Source organism: Podarcis raffonei, chromosome 1, assembly GCF_027172205.1.
Source record: "Podarcis raffonei isolate rPodRaf1 chromosome 1, rPodRaf1.pri, whole genome shotgun sequence".
Classification (NCBI taxonomy): domain Eukaryota; kingdom Metazoa; phylum Chordata; class Lepidosauria; order Squamata; family Lacertidae; genus Podarcis; species Podarcis raffonei.
Genome location: NC_070602.1, coordinates 21206813 through 21225318, shown reverse-complemented (window position 1 = coordinate 21225318; position 18506 = coordinate 21206813). Strand labels below are relative to the sequence as shown.

The following is an 18506-nucleotide window of genomic DNA, read 5'->3' as shown; positions in this document are numbered from 1 at the left end:
ACCCCCCCACTCTGCTCTCTTAGTCTTAGTTCCCCTTGTTTACTGATGCATACCCACCAAACCCAAAAGTCAGTTGCCCTGTTGTTATCTTTTCATTCAGCAGCCTAACAGCCCACGATAGAAGCTGTTCTTTACACTGTTGGTGTGACTAATCATGCTTCTGTATCTTCTGCCTGAGGGCAGGAGATCAAGAAAGTGCCGGCCAGGGTGTGAATCATCCCTGAGAATTTTCCTCACTCTCCTGATGCAACATTCTTCCGCTATTTCATCCAGCGGATTCACGGGACAGCCCATAATATCTTGTGTTGTATTCACCACCCTCTATAGGCACTTCCTATCAGATGATGTCAAATCAGCGTACCACACCAAAGCAATATTTTGTGGCCTAAACTTTCATCTGTACTAATATTACAACTTAAGAGGACGGTAAGCTAAAAGTCTCCAGGCACTGCAGTTGCCCACTAGGGAATCTCACTTGGTGAGGTTGATGTTGCCAGCCTTCATGTCACATTTGCCTAAGATATCAGTATGGGGAAACCTTCCTGATGCTATTGGATCCCAGCATCCCTCAGCTCCAGACAGCAGTTTCTTTATGCGATAACAGCAGCCAGAGTCTTGGAAAGCAGCAAAATATTGGAAAAACTAGTCAACATCAACAAAAGACAAATGGCAGTTAAAGTTGTGCGAGTACTTGGAACTCTCCAAAATATAAAATAAAATAAAATATTGAGTTAATATGAAACAACTCAGGAGAAAAGGTTAAAAAAGAATGGGATTGCTTTAAAAATTACCTAATAAAATATGGTTCCAATAACAACACTTGGCTGTGTTTAGATTAATTTCACAGAAAAGGAATTTTTTTCATAGTGTCCGGACAAACAATTAAATACAGATAATTTAAATGCAATAGTTGAGTTGAAACTGCAAAGAGATAGAGGGAAGTCAAGAAATTTATAAGGGACTCAAACCAGTATGAAGGTAATTTCTTTTTAGAATTTTGTGTATAGAATATTTAAGTTAAGGTTTGTACTCCTTAAATAATGTTGTTTTTGATAAATAATTTTCTGTTTTGTTTTGATTTTGTTTTGTTGAGTTTTTATTTTTTATTAATTTTTTGTGCTATTTTCTTTTCATTGTCCTATTTATCTGAGATCTTTATACATTTCTACTATGTATTTTGTACAATTTTTTTCTTATCTCAGAATATGTAATTTAGGATCAATTTATTCTTTTTATTTTTCTTTGTAAATTTTGAAAATGTAATAAAAGTTTTTTTAAAAAAGATATCTTATATTTTAATTTAACTCTGCCACCCGCCATTTGTTTAAACGGATTTTTCAAATTCAGCTTTCTATCAATTTAAGTTACATTTCTGTCTCTGTTGATTGATCACAAAAGTTTTAGATCTGTAAAAACTGGGTGGGGGGCGGAGAGGCTTTACCTGTTCATATGTCACTTGTGCATCATTTTAAGCCAGTCTTGATGCCTATTAAAAATTCTGCTTATATATCTCCTTCTCGGTTAAAGTCTTCATCTTCAGCCATTTGTTATGAGGTTTTTTTTTGGTTGGGGCAGGTAGGCTATATATAAATATACTTCTGATTCCTGGATCCAAGAAGTGTTAAAATCTACAAGGAGCTTCCTGGTGAGGTAACGGGCCATTAAGGAAACAAAGGGAGTGGCTTTGAGACAGAGGGAAAATGGGTGAGCCCCCCATTTTCCCTCAGCTGACTGGTAGAAGGACAAAGGCCAGAGTGGAGCGATGTAAGCTAGAAACTGAAAAGCTGAAGGCTGGGAAGCCAGACAGAGAGTGCCATGCTTGATTTCGGATTGAATCCGAGACTGTGGCTATGGGAGAAGCATAGCCAAGAACATAAGTCAGTGTTTTCCAGTGTGTATTAATCTAAAGTAGTGCCTAGACTAAGACTGGATACGTTGCAAGGAGCATAAACAATATGACGTGTGAGCCAGTGTGGCATAGTGGTTAAGAGTGGTGGACAGTGTGGAGTGGTGGTTAAGAGTGGTGGACTCGTAATCTGGTGAACCGGGTTCGCTTCTCTGCTCCTCCACATGCAGCTGCTGGGTGACCTTGGGCTAGTCACACTTCTCTGAAGTCTCTCAGCCCCACTCACCTCACAGAGTGTTTGTTGTGGGGGAGGAGAGGAAAGGAGAATGCTAGCCACTTTGAGACTCCTTCGGGTAGTGATAAAGCGGGATATCAAATCCAAACTCTTCTTCTTCATCATACTTTTTTTTTTGCGCAAAGAGGCCATGAGGTAAGGGCAGAATAAAACGCTTTGAGCCAGGGAAGGTGAATCTGTGTTCCTCTATGTTGTTGGACGACAACTCCCACCATCCCTGGCCATCGAGTCTTTTAGCAAATAGCAGACAAATAGCAGTCTTTTAACAAATAGCAGACAAAAATAAATGTTGATTATTTGGGATATGAAGGGCTGCAGAGGAATTCCTGGCCTGGCCTATGCAAAATGACGTGGCCAAGCTAGGGCCATTAAGAAGCAATACAAGGTCATTGAGGGCCATTGGCAGGGCAAGAGAACTATCCTTTGCCCCTTCCCTGAGGTGTGAACAGAAACAGGCTGCTTCGAATGTTGTCAAGGTAATGGTGTGATGTCACAGGAAGAGTTTGGGTCCTTTGACAGGAGGCTTGGGAAAGCTGAGAAAAGGCGAGAATGACCTTGGCTGGTTGGCTGAAGGCCAGCTGGGAGAGATGCCTTGGACTCCAGTGCTGCACTACTGTGGGGAACAAGCCCCTCTTGAGATGACCATGCTGTAAGATCTGTACTCCCTCTATATGTAGGTGTAAAGGTAAAGGGACCCCTGACCATTAACCGGTAGTGACCGACTCTGAGGTTGCGGCGCTCATCTCTCTTTATTGGCCGAGGGAGCCGGGCGTATAGTTTCCGGGTCATGTGGCCAGCATGACTAAGCCGCTTCTGGCGAACCAGAGCAGCGCACGAAACACCGTTTACCTTCCCGCTGGAGCGGTACCTATTTATCTACTTGCACTTGGAAGTGCTTTCGAACTGCTAGGTTGGCAGGAGCAGGGACTGAGCAATGGGAGCTCATCCTGTCGCAGGGATTCAAACCGCTGACCTTCTGATCGGCAAGTCCTAGGCTCTGTGGTTTAACCCACAGCGCCACCCCTCGTCCCTATATGTAGGTGTAGTTGAACCATATTTCTAAAGGAACGGCAGTCTGTGCCGCGTCTTGATACTCATAGGAATACATACTCTGGGTGAGCTCCTGGAAAACCCTGGAATCTTGCCACAGCTTGGCAGAGTTTGGGGGTGGCATCCAACATTTGTAACAATAAGGTATTTCCCACCCACCTCTGAAACAGTTGCAAAATGTAGAATGCCATGTCCAGTGAAACTTGTATGACATGCTTCTATTCTTTAGGCTGTGTGTTTTCTCTGGCTTCACAAGGCCAGCAGAAACAAGGAAGGAAGCAGCAAGATTTTGATGGCTGGGAACGCAGACAAAGGCTTTTTTTCTTACCCTGCTCTTGAAGGTGTAATATTAGGCCTGACAAAAGTTTAGGCCACAGAATGTTGCTTTGGTTCTGATAGTTCTGACAGTCATTTGCTTCAGAAATCCAGTCTTAACCACCATGAAGGGCGAGCTGAAATGTCCCCTCCCATTTTGCCCTATTGTTTGAGGTCTGTGGAATGGAAAAGGCCATCTGTTTCATGGATGGGGGAAAGCCATTAACATTTCCTTGCCTTAACATTTCTAAAAGCGGTTTTCTATAAAGAAGACATCACCATTATCTCCACCCCAAGCACTTGTTGGAGTTACACATTATCTGCCCTATCGATTTGCTGTTGTTTAGGGAGAGAGCTGTTTAAAAGGTGAAGGCAACGGAGACAGGCAAATCGTTCTTCCTGTCCCCAGTTGAGGAATTTCCCTAGCGCCGAAATGTTTCAGGCTCCTGTTTCAGCAAAAAAATAACCTTGATTCTGGCTGAATCATTTCAAACAGATCCATTGGGCTTACTCCTTTTTTTCTCTTGCTCCCCCAACCCAACATTCTGCATCCAGGGTTGGCTACAATTGCATCCATTATGCAGAGCATGTTAGCTGCCTCCATTGGTGGAAACTTGAATGGCAGTGGTGATGGCAGCCTCGCCAGCTACTCTCCTTCAACCCTTTCTCTGGTGTTTCCCATCTGGTGGAAGACAGAGCTGTGTTTACCACATGACCTGGCTTTCTCCCGCCCAAACTAGCCTGCAGCCCTGAGGCGTGATGGTGGGTGCCAGTTTTGAAAGAAGATTCAAAGTGTCAGGCTTTTGTTTCTAAAAGGATAACTGGTGTCATCTCGCTCCTCGTTACTTGATCCTGCAGAAATTATAGGGACCCTGAGAGTCATGCCTGGTTCTGTGGAGCTTTCCATAGCCAGAAACATGCTGTAGGCAACAAATGGTGTAAGAAATATAGTCTACAAGATTACAATATTTTCAAATCATTTTATTCCAGCAGTGATTTGTGCTCATTGCCTTATTTAATTTCACAGCAAATTGGATAACACTACTGGGGTTAGGCTAGTACAAAGTGAGGAAATCCATGTTTTAAAGATCAGGGGAAATTGCAATGGGAAATTTCGATCTGATCACGTACTCATTTTTCAGTTGGGTTCACAATTTTCCCTAAGAAGAGGGCACTGTGTGTTTTCTTTTCCATAATTAGAAACAGGTAGGGTCTGTTGATCATAAAGATAGGATTAGGATCAAGACGTTCAAACTGTGGTGAAAACTCTAAAACTGTGACTCCGGCGGCTTCAGTGCCACCCTCATGAATGTCCACGACAGCCTTGTGAATGGCCTGGAGGGAAATAGTGACATATTACTTGTCTTCATATGTGATGGAGGAAAGCCTTCCATAACATGTGTGCTGAATGGGTAACTACCTCTGTCTTCCATGTAAATATCCAAAAATTCTAGGTGACTCTGGGTTCTAGGATTATGAATGGTAAGATCTTGCCTCTTTCCCCCTTCTCCACCTCTATGATGCCCCTTATTTGCCTCCACTCTCCCTGCCCCTGCAAATAAACAGGGAGTTCCTCTACCCCACAATCCTTTTAGATGCCCTTTTCTGAACTATCATGTCACCTCTTATTTATTTACTTTCATTGTCCCTACTTCTACATTGTAAGCTCTCCTATGGCTCAGTTGGTTAGAGCCTGGTGCTGATAATGCCAAGCTTGCAGGTTCGACACCCGCATGCGACAGCTGCATTGCAGTTGGTTGGACTAGATGATCCTGATGGTCCCTTCCAACTCTACAATTCTACAACTCTACAGTTCTACAATTCTATAGGCCGTTGCTTTACCCTATAATTGTTTTAGATGGCCGTTTCTGAACTATTTCCTAGTCTACAGTGTTCTGTTTAAGGTGTGGTGATTTGAATTGTACGTAGTATCCAAATGTCTTGCCAACATAGATTAAGAAAAATGCATTGCCATCACACCCACAAGATGACTCAAGACACAAACGTATGGAAGAAAGGGTATATTTATTTTTAAAAAATATAATGATTCTGAAGACCTGCAGAATAAGGAATCCACATGAACCAAAACAAAGTATAGTCTGGGCATGGAAGCTACCTAATGCAGAAGGGATGAAAGCTTTCCTTATTCCTGGGCATGTTTACATGCATTGCCTGAGGCGGTGGAGACAAAGATTGGAAACAGTCATCCCCCTTCGCTCTGAACACCTTGGGTATATGAATTTGACAAGCGACCTCCACCTTGGCGTTCATCCTAATGCACATGCCAAGTGAAAGGGCACAAATAATAATAGTCGCAATAATAATGCCCACAACCAGATCATGTCTCATGAAATGCCTTTCTAAAGTGCTTGTATAAGACAGCAATATTCAGGAGCAGACCCCCTCACATACTTACTTTGGAAACTTTCAGATCGGGTTCACCGGTAATTCCAGACAGGTCAGCATTCTTGTCGCTAAAGACATCAGTCACACCCATTCTCTGCAAAGTGTCTTGGACATCAAAGGATCCAGAAATGGAAATTTTTGGAAGGTACAGGTCCATTTCTCTGATTAACACATGGACAGCAAAATCCAAACATTAAATTATGAGTGCATAATTTTGTTTAGATTACCTCCAGAAGTGCATATAACATTGGTATGTACAATTAAACAGGGACAAATAGTGGATTTGTATGCTGGTGTATCAATAGCAGGGTGGTTTCTTTGCTCACCTCCTGCTTCTGTTATTCGTCTTCTATAGGGGCCTTTCCTAACCTAGTGCCATCCAGATGTGTGAGACTGAAATTGCCATCAACTTTAGTTAGCTCATGATGGGCAGTCCAATCTGGAAGGCACCAGGTTGGGGGAGGCTGCACTTTAGCATCAAGGTGGACCATAACTGGGGGAGAAATGGTGGTTATGAAGAACTGACCTCCATACAATGGATTTTTACTTGGAGCCTGCTGACTCAGGAATGTCAAATTTCTATAGCTGAAGAGCCAACTTCCTCATGCAATGAATCTCTGGGAGCCACACCCCTAATATTTCACCCCAAAGCACACTTCAAACTTAATTTGTTCCACAACAAGACATTTATATTAAATTTAAAATATAAACAAATTGGTTGTGTGTGTATGTTTACTGTCTATAATCCCTGCATCTCTCTCCTTTAATTCCTATAGTTCCAGAGGTGTCTTTTGTATCACGTGAAAGCTCACATATAATGAGGAACTTAATGATTAAGAGAATATTTTGAAAATGGAATAAGCTGTCACGTGAATGCTGCGTCACAGCCTAGGACTTGCCAATCAGAAGGTCGGCGGTTCGAATCCCCACGATGGGGTGAGCTCCCATTGCTCAGTCCCAGCTCCTGCCAACTTAGCAGTTTGAAAGCACGTCCAAGTACAAGTAGATAAATAGGTACCGCTCTGGCGGGAAGGTAAACGGTGTTTCCGTGAGCAGCTCTGGTTTGCCAGAAGCTGCTGAGTCATGCTGGCCACATGACCTGGAAGCTGTACGCCGGCTCCCTCAGCCAATAAAGCGAGATGAGCGCCGCAATCCCAGAGTCGGTCACGACTGGACCTAATGATCAGGGGTCCCTTTTTACTATAAAGGCATCATCTATAATAAAGGTAGCACTGTGCCAAACCCCACCCACATTCCCCAAAATTCCTCATCCCTTGAGAAAGTGAGGGTGTTTCTTTCTGATTATTTCTCATGGTCTGCTTGTAAAACAGGGGTGGGGAATCTCTGGTTGACCATATGTTTTGGATTACAACTCCCATCCTCCCGGACCATTGGCTGTGCTGACTGGGTCTGATGGGAGTTGTAGTCCAACAATATCTTGAGGGCTATAGGGTTTCCCCCTGTTGTAAAAGATAGTAAGAGCAAGGGCACAAATCTCCACACTTCCATCCTTATGAAATGTCCCATCTTCTCCGCCGCTCTTTTTCTTGGGGTGGTGGTAGTAGTTTTGTTTTGCCCTCTCTCCCCCAAATGGCCAAAGGAGAAATGCCATGGAATATCAGCTCAACAGCAGCAACACTTTAATAACAGCACATAGGAGACTTACTCGTATATGAAGGATCTTTTACATCTATCCAGAAATTCCATGCTCAAGCCATCCTCCACCTGCTGCATTTTCCCTTCATCTGGCAGAATGAACCATGCGCTGGCATCTCCTTTGTATGGAATTTCCACCACTGAGCAAGACAGCTCATCATCATGGAGGAAGTTGTAATAGCCATTTCGATACATTAGGTTGGCTTTCACAGTTGTGTTTGCATCTACAAAAAAATCTTCTTCCTTTGTCAAGTGAGTTTTGAAAGGATATTTCCAATGGGCTTTGAAGGGAGAAAAGAAAAGAAAAGTTCCAAGAACCGAGTAAATGAATCGTGAAATTCACCAGGACAATGGAGGACAATCTTTTTAAGCCTAAGGGCTTCATTTTCTCCTGGGAAATCTTCCAAGGGCAACATGCCAATGGTGAGTTGGGGCCAGAGGTAAAGATGCTCAGAGAAAGACTTCCCCACCGATCTCTCTATCCTTGATCCAGGGAATCAGGAGGTATTGCCACACCTCAAGGACACATTCCTGCCATGCAAATGCATGGAGGATGTGGAACAGGAAGGCTGAGGGATGCAGCCTGGGGGATACAATTCTCTGTGTTGAAGGAAATACAGAGCAGGGCCAGTGGGAGACATGGCCCTGAGGAAGGGATTATGGTCTGGGAAGAGTCCCGAGGAATGGCTAAAGAAGTCTGGAGGGATGCATCTAGCTTGTGGAGAAGAAGTTTTCTACCCCTACACTTGTAAAGCAAAGGTAAGCACAGATCACATCTTATTGCCCATTAGACGTATCCCTGCTTCCATGTTGACCTTCTGTGATGTTGAACAAGCTGAAAGACCAAACACATAACCCAACATAAAAGAATGGGGAAGTCTCTCTACCCCCCATTTCTTTAATTAAAAAAACCCCTATGGTTCCATGCTATGACTTTCATTCTACCTCAAAACCAAAACTCCCCTTAATTACTGGTAATTTTATTACACCTGCCTGTGTGCCTGTATGGCTGTTAATTTGCATCTACAAAACCCTTCTTATTCTGAGGATGCCTGAAGATTCTTCTTTTTTCTTTTATTCCAGTATTGCAATTACAAAAGTCAGTGGCAGAGCAAAGCAGATTAGATGATGCCTGGAGATTTTTTTTTACAAACCCCCAATTTATTTATCTTTCTTTCAAGTTACCTTTGAAGAAGATGTAGTTCAGTAAAACCATCACAGTCCTTGGATCAAGCTCATCAACCACATGGGGTATTTTCCCATGAGTTTTGGCCTGCACATAATCATTTATTTGGGTTTTAGCTGCCAATGAATTCTGGAAGTTGGATGAAAAGGCTTCAGCTCCATACAAGGTTTTGACATCTTCCAGGAATTTCGGAAGTATTTTCAGTCGCTCATCTATGAATAAGGCACTCCCTGTGTTAATCAGGGCCTTGTTGTTTGGGTCATTCAGGATACTGATGAGCTGATGGAATCCTTTGTGTATTTTGTGCTCTTCAGTCTCCGAAAGGTTAAAAGCAAGTCCTTTGTAAATTTGGCTTTGTGTTTCAGATTTGGCACCCAGCGTCAGTGCTGCAAAAGTGCTGGAGATGCTGACTGGAGAGAAGAAAATATTTTTGGCAGCTTCACCTAAAGCTATTTGTTTGTGGAATCTAAATGCAAAGTTGGCATTACTGGGAGCAATCTCATGAGCGTAGGTCAAGTTCTGACCCTGTTCTTCTTCCACAGAAGGATGTGGGGGTTCAAATATCATTTTATCTCCATAACCCTCAGAGTACTTAGGCTGTCCTGGGACGTGGTGACAGTGAACTTGGAGAACACTCAGTAGTAAGGAGAGGGAGATTAAGGCCTTCATTAGGATTGGTAAGTATTCTTCGGCAATGAAAATATCCTATAAACAGTAAAAGAGCCATTTTTAATCAAATTATTCTTTTCAACTCTGTTTAAAGAACAGGAATTTGTTCAACAATTCAACCCACTGGACATGAAAAAGTGGGTTGTGCTAGTAATTCACACAACTTATTTCATCCATGGAGCATGTGAACAGAATAAGACATTTCAAAAGTTAGATATGTTGTTTTGATAGGACAATGACATTTTAATAAAATGTTATTTCCATTTTTTAAAAGAAAAATGGAAATAACATTTGATTAAAATGTCATTGTCCTACCAAAACAACATATCTAACTTTTGAAATGTCTTATTCATATAAAACATCTTTATGTTTCTGTTTCCTAACATGCATTCCAGAATGATCATAATGCATTTAATGTTTTCATTTAAAATATATGTTTGCATCATTATCAAATCATCTTCCGCCAAGTAAAAACTATTTGATTTTCTTTTGGAGTCTTGTGCGAAGGAGCTGACTTTTCTTTTTCACGGAAGGTGGGGGAAGAGAGAAAATGGATGAAGACTCTTGTACTGTCCTGTTCCCATGCATAGAATTCAATAAAAGATAAACAGAAAAAGAAAAATGCATATCATACTTACAGAATTCTCCAAACCACACTATATTGGTCTATGCGACTCCTTTGTTAGTTATGCACCAGACTTATATAATACTTAGTCTTCAGCATTAACCATTAAGCAGAACAAACATGGATTATCAAAGGGTACAGAGAGCACAATGTGGAGCAATGGATTTTCAAGTGGTCTCTAAACTTTGCACAATGGTATCAGCAGCCAAGATAAGGGGTCCTTTGAATGGCCTACAAACCTGATGGCACCAAGCCATCATGTGGCCATGAGTCTCCCCTCATACTCTCTCAAGTTTTCACAGATGGAAATAGCTACATTTCCTCATCTCTTTTGGTTTCAGGTCAGGGTATGGGGATCCTCAGGCCTCTCTGTCTGGGCCCCCAAACTCTCTCCATGCTGCTCTCCATACTTCTCTCCCCATAGGCTGTATTCTTCCCTCTCACTGCCTGTTTTCTTGAGTGTTTTTGCTTGGCTAGAATGTGTCCATGAACTCTGATAATGCATCCTGTTTATCTAAGTGGAGGTCAGAGCGGGATGTAGAAACTAGCCTACTGTACAAAGGTAAAATTTACATTTGTCTGTCTATTCACTTTTGCTCAGTGCTTTTTTATATATATATAGAAAAAAAGGTGCCGGTACTTACCATAAAGTTCTTATAGTAGGTGCCACACTTTTAACATTTGACAAAAATTGTGCCAGTACAGCGTGCCCTTGAGTAGCCCCCCACCCCAAAAGCACTGCTTCTGCCCATGCTCTTTCCCATTACTGGAAGGTAGCCCTCAGAAGCTTGCATAGCAGCCAATGTCACCCTCTGGCTGATCAAGGGTCCCATACCCTCTTTTAGAAAGTTACTTCTTTTTAGATAATTTTTCAAAAACATAAGAACATGAGAATGCCCTCCCTTCAGATGTCAAGGAGATTAAGTCCTACATAACTTCTAGAAGACACCTGAAGGCAGCCCTGTATCAGGAGGTTTTTAATGTTTGATGCTTTATTGTGTTTTATATATTCTGTAAGCCACCCAGAGTGGCTGAGGAAACCCAGCCAGATGGGTGGGGCATTATTATTATTATTATTATTATTATTATTATTATTATTATTATTATTTTATTATTATTATGCCTGTTGGATCAGTTCAATGGCTCATTGACTCACAGTGGCCAACCAGATGCTTATGGGAAGCCCACAAGCTGTCCCAGTGACTGGCACAGACGCAACAGTGTGCAGAGGTAACAGGATGTCCTGAGAGGTGTGCTTTCTTCCAGATGTAAATATGTGACAGAGAAAATGCCAAGTCTTATAAATCCCACTGACCATTACCCTTTCCTTCTGATTCATGTGGGTACAAACAATACTGCCACATACAGCTTCAACATACAGCAAGGGGCTATGAGGCAGGAAGCTGAAGAGCCGTAGGGCACAGGTTGTTTTTCCATCACTCCACCCGGTTGAAGTTTGTGGTACAGGAAGAGAGAATAAAAAACTGGAAGTAAATCATTGGCTGCACAGGTGGTGTCATCAGGAAGAGTTTGGCTTCTTGGATCATGGTCTCTGCTTACTTGAAGAAGGACTTTTGGAGGAGATGGGCAGCACTCCACAGAGGTTGGCAAGAATGTGTTTGCTAAGAGTCTCACAAACCTGATCAGGAAAGCTTTAAACTGGATCCTGAGCAGGAGGCAGACAACAATACAGAAGACAGAGGAACACCTAGGACAGGGGATAATGATGGCGCTCCAGAAACCTGATAAAGGGCAGGAAATGACAAGAAGGAAGTAGCTGGAGGGAATGACATGGTTTCAGTTGTCTCTATACCAATGCACAGAGTATGGGAAGTAAGCAAGATGAATAGTATTTATATGTAAAGGATGTGTTTAATCGTGAATAAATCCATGACCCGGAGCATGGAAAGTAGATTTAGAGTATATGGGTAAAAATAGTAGGTCAACGGCCTCACTGTGGGTGTCTGCTATAGACTGCCAAGCTAGAATGAAGACTTGGATGATTCCTTCCTAAAGCAGATTACCAAACATTACAAAAGGAAAGATATTGTTGTTATGGGAGACTTCAACTACTCCAATACCTGTCAGGACTCTGCCAAACATGTAAAGGCCAATAAATCCCTCCATTGCCTTGCAGACAATTTCATTTCCCTTATGGTAGAAGACATGACAAGGTCTTGAACCTGGTCCTCATAACAGAGAGGAACTGACTAAAGATCATATAGTTCACAAGCACCAGTGCATCCTTTTGATTGAAGCAATCAATGGCATGGGCTATTTCCTCATGACTTTATCTCCCTATATAATCATTAATCTGTTTTTCTGCCTCTGTGAAATTGGAAAAGTTATTCAAAAAGCCTTCAGCTTTATACATGGTTCTGACATTTTCCAAAAACTGAGGGAGGATTTTCCTTGAACACGTTATGAACAAGGCATTCCCTATGTTCACCCAGGCTTTGTTGCCTGGATGGTGAAACTTAAAGAAGAGCTGGTGGAATCCTCTCTGGATCTTAGCCTCCATGATCTGTGACAGGTTAAATGCAAGTCCCTTGTAAATCAGTCTAGGGGTCTGAGATTTAGCCCCAAGGCTGAGCGTTACAAAGGGTGTGGAAATGCTTAGTGGAGAAAATATTTTGAGCAGCTGCCTCAGAAGCAATTTCCTTGTAGAATCAACATGCGCCATTGATTCCTTGTAGAATCAAAATGCACAATCTTATGCCAGTCACTTTTTGCTTGGAATAGTGTCAAAGGTGGGCGTTGCTTTTTAGATTGATTTTTATTCCCATGATCAGCATGGTCTTTGGGCTGCCCTGGGTCGTGATGACAATAAACTTGAAGAGCAATCACTAAGAAGAAGTAAATGATAGACTTTCCTGGAACTTGTAATTCTTCTGCCAAAGATAAAATAAATCACATAGATGACATTTGTCAGGTTTAGCACTTCTCTCACACAAGACACAACACGCTGGCAACATTAGAGGCTCAACCAACTGGTAAGTGCTGATGGTCCTTCCAGTTTGGACCAGAGCTGTTTGGCAAAGAGCTGCATAAACAAGCACCTTTGGAAATCCAAAACTCAAGGTTGTTGTTTTTTCAAATAAACAAACTGTATTAAAGATACACACACACTTTACATTTTACTACATAGAAAAACTATTATATTTGTCCATATTTACATTATATGTATATTTTGTAAATTCAACAAGCAATTTCCATTCATCCTTAAATCCTTCTTCCCCCATTCTGTCACTCAATGAATGATTCCCCCCTTTATTAGGCTAACTTGGAATTATTCAATGAAGCAGTAGCTTCAATTTCTCCTTCATCCAACATATTTATGTAAGGCAATGTTTCCTCTTTAATTTTAATTGTATAGCACCTACGCCCATATCAAAAAATATACTAAAAGATATACCCCACTTATATCATTTCTTTAGTCTCCCAGTCAGAAAACATAATTCATGATTATTTTTTGCAGGGACACTGGTGAGAGATCTATGAAAAAAGTATTTGATTTTCGCTCCCAGTTTTGCAAATTCTGGTTTATCTCTAGCTGTTCTTAATATGAAATCTTTTGAATTATTCAAGAAAGTCATTAACACATTTCTATTCAAGTCCTTTCTTTTAGCATATGCTGCATTTATTCAATGTGCATTCCTTAGATATCATAAAAACCAGCACCTGCCAAAGTTGCAAGTGAATCACCCCAAAAGCCCGTCAAATTATCTTCTTTAGCTTTTCCCACTATCCTAATTTACAAATTTAGTTTCCTGCTTTTGTTTTCTGATATTTTAACCTGCTCTTATAAATATTAAGCAGGCCTCTGCCACTATTTCTTAATCATTGATATGCCCCAAATGCCCATTTTCATAATTAACCATTAATCAGAACAAACAAGGATTTTCCAAGGAAGGCAGAGAATCAAAATGTGACACAATTTGTTTTTCGCCTGCTAGCGTGTCCCTTCATTTTGCCCATTGAGGCCATGAGGTAATGGCAGATTGAAAAGCTTTGAGCAAGGGACAGTGAACCTATTCCTCGAGATCAGGGGTCAGCAAAATTTTTCAGCAGGGGGCCAGTCCACTGTCCCTCAGACCTTGTGGGGTGCTGGACTATATTTTTTTTGGGGGGGAGGAATAAAAAATGAACTAATTCCTATACCCCATAAATAACCAAGAGATGCATTTTAAATAAAAGGACACATTCTACTCATGTAAAAACACGCTGATTCTCGGACCTTCCAAGGGCTGGATTTAGAAGGAGATTGGGCCGGATCCAGCCCTTGGGCCTTAGTTTGCCTACCCATGCTCTAGATGTTGTGGGAGTACATCTCCCACCATCTCTGACCACGGACTGTGCTGTCTGGAGCTGAGGGATGCTGGGATCCAATAGCATCAGGAAGGTTTCCCTATACTGATACCTTAGGCAAATGTGACATGAAGGCTGGCAACATCAACCTCACCAAGTGAGATTCCCTAGTGGGCAACTGCAGTGCCTGGAGACTTTTAGCTTACCGTCCTCTTAAGTTGTAATATTAGTACAGATGAAAGTTTAGGCCACAAAATATTGCTTTGGTGTGGTACGCTGGTTTGACATCATCTGATAGGAAGTGCCTACACAGGGTGGTGAATACAGCACAAGATATTATGGGCCGTCCCATGAATCCGCTGGATGAAATAGCAAAAGAACATTGCCTCAGGAGAATGAGGAAAACTCTCAGGGATGATTCACACCCTGGCGGACACTTTCTTGATCTCCTGCCCTCAGGCAGAAGATATAGAAGCATGATTAGTCACACCAACAGGGTAAAGAACAGCTTCTATTGTGGGCTGTTAGGCTGCTGAATGAAAAGATAACAACAGGGCAACTGACTTTTGGGTTTGGTGGGTATGCATCAATAAACAAGGGGAATTAAGACTAAGAGAGCTGAGTGGGAGGTGCTCGTGTAATCTCACTGTATACAAGTTGTACAAGTGACAATAAAGTATTTCAATTTCAATAATATGAGTTTTGGCAGTCTTTTGCTTCAGAAATCCAGTCTTCTACCATGAAGGGCTAGCTGAAATGCCCCCTCCCATTTTGACATACTATTTCTGGTCTGTGCCCTTTGGAAAGGAAATAATCTGTTTTCTGGATGGAGGGAAGCTTCATTGGTGCTATATCTTCCTTGCCTTAATGTTTCATAAAGCCACCATTATTTCCACCCCAATGATTTGCTGGAGTTACGCATTGTCTGCCCTATCATTTTCCTGTTGTTTAGGGACAGAACTATTTCACAAGTTAATGCAATAGCATATCTCCATGACCCTCAGAGTCCTTATGATGTCCTGGGACGTGGTGACAGTGAACTTGGAGAACACACAGTAGTAAGGAGAGGTGGATTAAGGCCTTCAATGGGATCAGTAACTATTTTTCCAAAAAGAAAATAGCCTGCAGACAGTAAGGCAATTATTTTTAATCAAATTATCCTGTTCAACTCTGTTTAAAGCACAGGGTTTTGTTAAAGAATTGATTCCACTGGAAATGTCTGGGACTGTTGAAACGGTGGATTAGGCTTGTAAATCACACAACATGATTCATCCATGGAGCTTGTGAATAGCATAACAAGACATTTCAAAAGTTAGCTGCACAGGTTTGCATAGGTTTTGTATAGAAAAATGACATTTTGATAAAATACTGTTTCCATTTTTTAAAAGAAGCTACTATTAAATTATTCCATATATCAAATGTCTTTGTTTTTGTGTTTAAGTTTGCAAGCTTCCTAACTTGCATTCTAGAGTGATCATAATGCATTTAATAAAATATTCATTCAAAATATATGTTTGCATCATTAACAAATCATCTTCCTAAAGGCAAAACCTATTTTATTTTATTTTAGAGAACTGGGTGAAGGGTTTGACTCCCCCCCCCCCCCCACGAGGGAACCACCAGTGTGGTGTAGTGGTTAAGAGCGGTGGACTCGTAATTTGGTGAACCGGGTTCACTTCCCTACTCCTCCACATGCAGCTGCTGGGTGACCTTGGGCTAGTCACACTTCTTTGAAGTCTCTCAGCCTCACTCACCTCACAGAGTGTTTGTTGTGGGGGAGGAAGGGAAAGGAGATTGTTAGTCGCTTTGAGACTCCTTAAGGGGAGTGAAAGGCGGGATATCAAATCCAAATTATTCTTCTTCTTCTTCTTCTTCTTCTTCTTCTTCTTCTTCTTCTTCTTCTTCTGCCTTTTTTTACATTTCTATGCATTGGTATGCATTAGAACATATCAACAGAGTTCTGCCATTGACTCTAGTAGGATCTGAATTATACCATGTCTGTCGCATTTTTACTTATCCTGCCCTACACCCAGCATATATAGTTCACCTTTCTTGTGAATAGTGCAGTTGAATAAACATGTCACATTTTAGAAGCTAGATGCAATGTTTTTAAATAACAGTGAGTCTGCATTAGTGCCCAGTCCTTTAGTATAACACAAGGAAAATCCAGTTTGTGCTTTAGACACATACTCATTAGTGTCCAGTGTTGGCAATGGGCCACATTTTGCAGAACATTTGAGCTTCCAGTTTGGGGTTAAATGTGCCCTACTCAGGTTGGGACAAATTCCCATGAAAACATGCATTCTGAGATATTGCATCCCAAATGGTGATCTCTGCAGAATAAAAAAGTATCCAGTCCAATCAACAAAAAATGTTGGTATTGGTTAATATTTTTGTTATGTGTGTGCTTGAGATAATTGGTGATTCTGACTGTCGTTTATTGCGTCCCTGATTTTGTGATAAACCAAAGTCAGTGAGAAGGGATAGGAAGGTGGGGGAAGAGAGAAAATGGATGAAGACTCTTGTACTTTCCTGGTCCCATGCATAGAATTCAATAAAACATAAAGAGAAAAAGAAAAATATCTATCATACTTACAGAATCTCCAACTGACTCTAGGGGCTATGTGATTCCTTGCTTAGTTATGCATCAGACTTATATAATACTTAGTCTTCAGCATTAACCATTAAGCAGAACAAACATGGATTATCAAAGGGACAGAGAGCAGAATGTGAAGCAATGGGTTTTCAAGTGGTCTCTAGACTTTGCACAATGGTATCAGCAGCCAAGATAAGGGGTCATATGAATGGCCCCAAACATTATAGCTTCAAGTCATTTTGTGGCCCCATGTCTTCTCTCATATTCTCCCAAATTTTCACAGATGGAAATAGTCACATTTCCTCATCTCCTTAGGTCTCAGGTGAGGGTGTCGGGAACCTCAGGCCCTTCTACCTGGGCCCCCAAACTCTCTCCATACTTTTCTCCCCAGTATGTGCCTCTCACTGGCTGTTTTCTTCCCCTTGAGTGTTTTTGCTTGGCTAGAAAGTGTCAATGAACTCTGATAATTCATCCTGTTTTTCTAGATGGAGGTCAGAGCGGGGTGTAGAACCTAGCCTACTATATAAAGGTAATTACATTTATTCACTTTTGCCTCTGCTCTTACCCACTACTGGAAGGTGAAAAAGGTTCCTGTACCCTGTTTAAAAGGTTGTCTCTTTTTAGATAATTTTTCAACATAAGAAAGTCTGTTGAATCAGTTCAATGGCCAATCTACTAGCAGTGGCCAACCAGATGCTTGTGGGAGCTCCAAGCAAGAGATAACAGCACTCGCCCCCATTGTGATTCACAGCAACTGGCATTCAGAATCATGCGGCCTCCAACTCTGATGGTAGAACCTAGACATCATGGCTGCTATCTTCATCTTCCACAAATTTGTGTATTCCTCTTTCAAAGCCATCAAGTTAGTGGTCGTCACTGTTAGGATATTTCCGTTCCACCTTAAAAGGGAGCAGGATGTTTGTATAACAGCCTGCGTAAGTTCCTGTCTCACAGGATGTTTATGTTGTACGTTCGTTTCGTTTTTGCCTGTTTTGCCTGAGCAGTCGGACCAGACGGTCATGCCTTCTTTGTTCTGACCTACGCTGAATAAAACTGTAAATATGCAGTTCTGCTCTCATGCTGTGCAACTTCTGTTGTGTGAATTCTGCTGTCAGAGTGTGCACTAAGCCTGAGGCTTAGTGTCGCTGAATTGCTGATATTGCCTGACTACGGGAGGTCGATGGATCGTCCGGCATCCGAGCTTGGGGCTCAGATGGACCTTATCTCCCTGGCAGTATCCCAACAGTCACTACTTCTTGTGAGAGCAAAATCACCAGCAAAATATTTGGGTGAAAGCAGGCCACAACAGATGCAAGAGGTATGTAACTTGGCCCTGAATACGGCGACCAGTTATGCCATACCAAGGTCAGGCAGAACAACATGCAACAGCAATATATAAAGGGTGGGAACGCCAACAGAAAGTGTCTGCAGAGCAAACCATGTGCCTATGTAATATACCAAAGAGGCAGGCTAGGCCCACCCCCTGGTGGTCTATGCCCACTCATGATTCGCTGATTAGGCGAGTTGGCAGGGCCACTTACCCAGGCAGCAAGT

The 18506-nt window shown here is 41.8% G+C and overlaps 1 protein-coding gene across 2 annotated transcripts; it reads right to left on the bottom strand.

The window, feature by feature from the left end:
* Positions 1 to 4471: 4471 nt before the first annotated feature.
* On the bottom strand, positions 4472 to 17022 carry LOC128407491 (alpha-1-antitrypsin-like). Of its 2 annotated transcripts, none has more exons than XM_053375903.1 (5): positions 16953 to 17022; positions 8754 to 9459; positions 7579 to 7849; positions 5923 to 6073; positions 4472 to 4841 (listed from the first exon to the last, which is right to left on the bottom strand). In XM_053375903.1, exons 2-5 carry the CDS (start codon positions 9421 to 9423, stop codon positions 4638 to 4640), a joined length of 1296 nt encoding a protein of 431 aa, XP_053231878.1. In that variant the 5' UTR covers positions 9424 to 9459; positions 16953 to 17022; the 3' UTR covers positions 4472 to 4637. The 2 variants fall into 2 exon arrangements, with proteins under 2 accessions (XP_053231878.1, XP_053231888.1); XM_053375913.1 differs by lacking the exon at positions 16953 to 17022 and adding an exon at positions 13730 to 13753.
* Between the last annotated feature and the right edge of the window lie 1484 nt (positions 17023 to 18506).